The following is a 6,522-nucleotide window of genomic DNA, read 5'->3' as shown; positions in this document are numbered from 1 at the left end:
AACTCTTTCTCAAAAGACAAACCCGGACGTTTCCCTGTGGCGAGGTACTTCCACCGACCGATGCAGCAGCCTGCCTGCTGTGCCCACCGGACGCGTTTCCCTGTGGGAAAGTGGGAACAAACAGCTCACCCAGTCTCGCCAAGGCTCGCCTCAGCAGACACACAAAACACCCGAGAGGCGTGAGTACCTCGCTGCACCGTCGCGGAATCTTCGTCGCGTCCGCTAACGCCTCTTTTCATTCGGAGAGAGTTCGGAGAGAGAGAGAGAGTTCGGTGCCCGCCTGTGACTTTCTTGCGTTGTTGCCCGTCCGAACCAGTGTGGTGAGAGGAGGGGTGTTAGTGCTAGGTGGTGACACGCATGACAGTCTTATGGTAGCGACTGGACACAAGACGGGCAGTTCGGTTTCTTCTTGACTCGTCGTGGGTATCTCGTTTCTTCTTGCACTGCTGTCGAGCCTGTGTGCTGTGACAGTGAGTTGTTGTTTAAGGTCCCTCGGGCCAGTTGGGGGGGGCAAACCCAGCCCGCCCCCTAGAGCTCCAGGCAAGGCCCAGGTGTGGCCTAGGGCATCAGGAGGGACCAAGAGGAGTCCAGTCTGAGCCATAGAGCCCATGTCTTTGCCCCCGAAGGTCGCGTTCAAATGCCCGGAACGGCCGTCTCAGTGGTGTCCGGCCGGCGCGATCACCGAGCTGTGACGCTCAGGGAAGACTGATGAGGTGCTGGTTTCTTTGCCCAGGCCTGTCCTTCCCCCCAGGCTGGATCAGCTGAGCAAGGTTTGGGGAGAATCCCCCGGTCAGATCTTCAGATATTTTGACGGATGACCAAAAATGGGCAAAAACGGGGTGCTGCACTCCAAGTGCTCCAAGATTTTGGTCATCCGTCAAAATATCTGAAGATCTGACCGGGGGATTCTCCCCAAACCTTGCTCAGCTGATCCAGCCTGGGGGGAAGGCCAGGCCTGGGCAAAGAAACTAGCACCTCATCGGGCTTCCCTGAGCGTCACAGCTCGGTGATCGCGCCGGCCGGACACCACTGTGACGTCCGTTCCGGGCATTTGAACGCGACCTTCGGGGGCAAAGACATGGGCTCTATGGCTCAGACTGGACTCCTCTTGGTCCCTTCTGATGCCCTAGGCCACACCTGGGCCTTACCTGGGGTCCTAGGGGCCGGGCAGGGTTTGCCCCCCCCAACTGGCCCGGAGAACCTTAAAATAGAGAGAAATAAACGTTCCCGCGGTTGCAACTGCCATGTCGGCCGGTCGTCGGCTGCAGCTCTCGCCTCGCTGGCGGCGCGGTCAAGTGCCGCGGCTCCCAGCTCTCCTGTGGGCCCGCGGCGGCTCGCCGCCGCGGTTCTGAAATGGGCCCGGTCCGGGTTCATCCCGGCGTGCCGCCGGTGCCGCTTCTTCGCCGAAATTTTGCTCGACCAGTTTGTCGACAAACTTGTGCCAGAGCCCCTGCTGCTCGACTGCGCGGCGGAACCGGCCCATCGCGGCCGAGGCGTGATGCGCCAGCACCGGGGCGACAACGCGGGACCGTCTCCGGGCTGTCTCGGGCAAGTTCAAAATTTCATGATTTCATGACCTCGCCACTTTGCGGCTCTCTGACCTCCACCTCGCGGCCCGCTGCGCGGCTCTTCGAGCGCGAGAGGTGTCGTCTGCGAGGCGGCGGCGAGCGCAGGCGGCGCAGGCGGCGGCGGCGCGGCGGCGCGGCGGCGGATCGCGGCGCTAACAACAGCGGCAGTCTGCGGCTCGACAGCAGCTGATAGCCAAGCCTTCCCTCCCCTGCCCTCCTCCCCGCCCCGCCCCGCCCCCTCCCCTCGCCCGCGCACTAGCCACCGCCCTTCGCTCGTCTAGCGTATAGGTACTCCCGAGGGGGAGGGGAAGACGTTGGGCGCGCGCCACTGCGCTCGCCTGTCACCGAGGCCCCTCCACCCTCTCTACTCGCTGCCTACTCGCTGCCGCGAGGGAGGAGGGGAAGACGTCAGGCAGCTCTCACTCCGGTGATGAGCGCTTGAACGGAGGCCCCTCCCCGAAAGGTCAGCTTAGTACCCATGAAACCCGAGACCCCTCCCCCCCCGCCCCGATCCCCCCACCCCCTTGCTCCTCCCCCCCCCCCCCTCGGGAGGGCCGAAGAGAGGCGCCCGTGGGGACCCCACAATTCCCTTCCCCCCTCGGAGGGGGCCGGACGGAGGCGTACCCCGTGGGCCCCGCTCTTTCCCTCGCATAGCGGCCACTCTTCGGATCGCTGGTCGAGCGACCCGGGGGATGCCCCGCGCGCCTGACCCAGGCGCGAAAAACGAATCTGCGAGGCGAGGCCGCTCACGCGGCCCGATGGGGAGGAACGGGGCGAGCCCCCTCCAACCCACCCGCGCTAGGTCTCGGGTTTGACGCATGGGGTCGTTCCCGCGAAACTCGGGAACTAGCCGGGGCAGTCGGAGAAGTGGCAACTCCGTGCACTGACGGTCGGCCGCCAGAAAACACGCCTCCGTGGCTCGGGTTACACCAATCCTCGCTACCCAACGCGGCCAAAGGATATCCACCTCGAGAACGAGAGAGAGAGAGAATTCTTGATACGAAACCACGACGACACACACCAGTCGACTCGCATCGGTTGCCTCCATGAACGGCGGAGCTATTCTCGCGCCCACACCACACACACCTGGCTCCAACGTGGACACGCCCATAGCTGGGGACACTACTAGGTCACGCATGGCATCACAGAAGTTTTATCTCTGGGCCCCGAAAGGCATCTCTAGCAGTGTCGTTACACATGCCCCCTCCCCTCCTGGGCGCATGCGCCTCACGTCTCGCCAGAGCATAAGCCCTTGGCGTGTGGCGAGACGAGTTTTTCGCCATCGCAGCGAGCAGCAAGCCGCCCGCCGCAAACAGCCGGAGGCATCGCCACGGCACTGGCTGCGCCGCGGTCCCGCACCCGTCGACGCAGCTCCCCCCGCGGAAGACCGCGCGTAGCAACGTCTTGACGATCGAGATGAGCGTGCCTGAAGCTCGCCCACCTACTGCCCCTGAGAGTTGGTTATTGAGTGGGATCAGCTCCCCCCCTTGGGATCGAAGCCGCCACAACCTCACACCCAACATCCCAGGCGGGATCAGAAGGGGACTCCACACCGGACACCGCCCGGGCACAGCCCCCCTACCCGTCGGATCGCACAGAGGGCCCCCTCGGAGCAGCCCACACACAATCACGCATCGGCAGATTGAGTGCCTGAGTCAGGCAGACAGCACAGACAAGAGGAGAGAGAGGAGAGAGAGAGAGAGAGAGAGGAGAGAGGAGAGGGTGAGGGTGTGAACACACGTGAGGAGTGGGGGAGGGTGTCTGTGGTGGGTTGTAGTCATACTACGTGGTTACAACCACGCGCTCCTCAGGAGCTCAAGGTAGAGCTGAGCGTCCAAGACGCCTCGGTGCCACCCACCGGCGTGAGACCATCCGGATCTACCCAGTGCGTCCTCCGGACGGGCTGGTCCCCGCGATGGCCCACGGTCCTCCGTCGCCTGGTTGAACCCCCTGCCTCCCGGTTGACCCCCCGGTCCCCGTACACGACCATGAAATAAACTCAAAGTCCACCACAGCCACCAGCCTCCACCTCCACCCGCGAGCCGCCACCGCTGCCGCCCGCGACGCCGCCCGCCGCGTCAGATAGCCGCGACGCGCGCATCGAGTCGCGTCGGAGAGCCGCGCCGCACCAGCAGCAGCATCTGCACCACCACCAGCAGCAGCAGCACCACCACCACCACCCGAGAGAGAAGCGCACCTGCCCGACGCCGCCCGCCGCGTCAGACGCTCGCGACGCGCGCGTCGAGCCCAGTCGCACAGCCGCGCCGCGCCAGCAGCAGCATCGGCACCAGCAGCAGCAGCACCACTACCACCAACAGCAACAGAGACAGGCAGTGCAGGCGCAGAGGCGCTCGCAGAGCGGCGCTCAGCGCCGCGCACGCCACGCTGCGGACCGTCGGACGAGCGCACCGTACGTCGGCGGCGAGCCGCGTCGCCAGCCGTCTCGCGAGAGAGCGGCGCCGCCGCGTGCGCGCAGCAGCCGCCGCGGCAGAGGCGAGCCGCGGCGACGTCCGCACTAACGGATAACGGCCATTGGGTCTCTCTCTCTCTAGGGATCTCTCTCTCTCTCTCTCTCTCTCTCCTCGAGAACCTCGAGAAAATAGAGACACGGTACGTTTTCTCCACAGGCGAGGCCCGGCCTCGTGTATTTGGGGCACGGACACTCGCCGACCCCTGGCACACAGCAACGGCGGCCAACCACGGGAGTCGCCTCGCGTACCGTCAAGCGTCGTGTTGGAGTTTGGGTGCCACACTCAGGATATATGTGGTCCACCCTTCGAGCCCTCCTCGAGCTCCTGCTCGAGCTCCTCTTTGGCGGCGGCCCGCTCCCGCCGTCTCGACTCACTGTCGTCACAAAGCTGGACAAGCCGCGGCTGGCGGCGGCGCGGGGCGCCTTCGTGGACGGAGCGGTGCTCGCGGACGGCTCGTGCGGCGCCGCCGTCTTCTACTCCGCGGGCCACGAGCTCAACACGCACGGCCGGCTCACCCTTCCCGCCGGAGCACCCGCAGACTCGAACCTCGCCGAGCTTGCGGCTCTCGCCCACTGCCTCCTGCGCCACCCGCGTGGCGAGCCGCTCGCAGTCTTCTCCGACTCGATGCACGCGCTGCGCTGCGCGCAGGCGGCGGCGGAGTCGGGCGGCGGAGGCCGTGGCCGTGGCCGGAGGCGCGTGTCGGATCAGACGCAGGACGGAAGGTGGGGCGGGCTCGTGCTCTTGATCCAGCTGCTGCTGCGGCTGAGGAGAGGCCGGACGGCCTTCTTCAAGGTGCAGGCGCACAAGGGGAACCGGTCGAACGAGATCGCAGACGCGCTCGCCCAGAAGGGGGCCGGCGGCGACGGCTCGCCTCTCCCGCTCCCCGCCTTCAGCGGCGGCAGCCGACGACACAGTGAGGCCGCGTGTGAAGAAGGCGCCGCTCAACGCTTGGCTGTGAACAGGCGGCCCTCCTTCCGCAGTGAGGCGGAGGCTCGCCGCGTGCCGGTGGGCGCTCAGCTACCTGCTCGCGCACCCACCCGAGGAGCAGGCGGCGGCTGCGCGGCACGGGCGCGGCCGCGACGGCAACAGGCGGCACCTCGGCGGCGCCTCAAAGCACCCAGCGCGCCGGGCGGGCTCGCGGCACGACGCCGCGCCTCCGCCGCCGACGCGGCGCGAGGCGGTGGCGGTCGGGAGCGGCGCGGAGGCGGGAGGCGTGCTTGCCGTCGACTGCGAGATGGTGCGCATCAGGCGAGCGCGGGCGGCCCCTCCCCGAGCCTGTACCGCACACCTCGCTGGAACCTCGCTGCAGGTCGGCGTCGGAGCGAGCGGGCTGCCTTCCAAGCTCGCCTCCGTCTGCGTCGTCAACGAGGCGGAGCGGCCCCGGCGCCCGGCCCGACACCTCCCCGCCTCCTCTGCCCGGGAGGCCGTGTGTGGAAGTGTCTCGGAAGTGTCTCGGAAGTGTCTCGGAAGTGAGCGCCCTGCTACCGCCAGGCGGAGGAGGTGGTCTACTTTTCGTACTGCCGGCCGCCTTGCGCTGTGACCGACTACCGAACGCGCTGGTCGGGCGTGACTGCGCCGATGCTCGCCACCGCGCCGCCCTTCGAGGCGGTGTCGAGGGAGGTCTCCGCCTTGCTCAAGGGCAAGGTTGTCGTCGGGCGAACACCTGCAGCGCGCCTCTGCCGGCGGCCGGACATGCGCCCCCGACCCGTCCGCAACATGCCGCCACTAGGCACGATTTGCAGCACGACTTTGCGGCCCTCGGGTTTGGGCACCCGCGCAGGCTGGTGCGCGACACGGCGCGGGGGCTGCCCTCGCTGCTCGGCACCCGGGCCGGCCGGCCGCGCAAGTTGCGCCACCTCGCCGCCGAGTTTCTGCAGTGGCGGATCCAAGAGGGATGCCACTCGCCGGAGGAGGACGCGGCGGCGGCGATGCGCCTCTACCGCCGCTTCCGGCCCCAGTTCGAGCTGGCGGTGGCGCGAGCGGAGGAGAGGCGCGAGGAGGCGCGCCGCAGGCGCGCTGCAGCGGCGGAGGCGGGCGACGACGGCGAGGGCGCCGAGTGGGGGGAGAGCGACCAGGTCGGGCCGGTGGGAGGCGCAGGAGAGGCGAGCGGCGCGGGATCATCCTCTGAACCAGGCGGGTCGAGCACGAGCGAGCACTCTCTGTGTGAAAATCTGTCGTCGGCCGTCGGCCGGCGCGGGCGCGGGGCGGCCCATACGTCGGCGATCGACGGGATCGACATCGATTGAACCGGCTGACTGCGCACAGCACCCATCCTCTGTGTGCTGGCTGAGTCCACGGTCAGGGTGCCGAGCTATTGTGTAAACGCTCCGTAGAGAGCCACCAGCCGGAGAGTGGCTCAGCCGACAGCCCCAGGCCCGGCGGGCCCCAGGTCCCACAACCTCTGAGACCGCCTAAGCACCTAAGCGGCCTAAGCGGGGGGGGCGCTTAGGGTGCTTAGGTGCTTAGGTCGCCCTCGCGAGCGT

The 6,522-nt window shown here is 67.5% G+C and overlaps 1 protein-coding gene across 1 annotated transcript; it reads left to right on the top strand.

The window, feature by feature from the left end:
• Window positions 1-4,663: 4,663 nt before the first annotated feature.
• On the top strand, window positions 4,664-6,372 carry EMIHUDRAFT_227769 (hypothetical protein; the record flags this gene model as incomplete). The annotated part of the gene is made up of 4 exons (XM_005787581.1): window positions 4,664-5,044; window positions 5,531-5,683; window positions 5,782-6,176; window positions 6,342-6,372. 4 exons carry the CDS (start codon window positions 4,664-4,666, stop codon window positions 6,370-6,372), a joined length of 960 nt encoding a protein of 319 aa, XP_005787638.1.
• Between the last annotated feature and the right edge of the window lie 150 nt (window positions 6,373-6,522).

This window comes from Emiliania huxleyi (genome assembly GCF_000372725.1).
Source record: "Emiliania huxleyi CCMP1516 chromosome Unknown EMIHUscaffold_141, whole genome shotgun sequence".
Taxonomy (NCBI): domain Eukaryota; phylum Haptophyta; order Isochrysidales; family Noelaerhabdaceae; genus Emiliania; species Emiliania huxleyi.
This window is presented reverse-complemented; position numbering and strand designations above follow the sequence as displayed.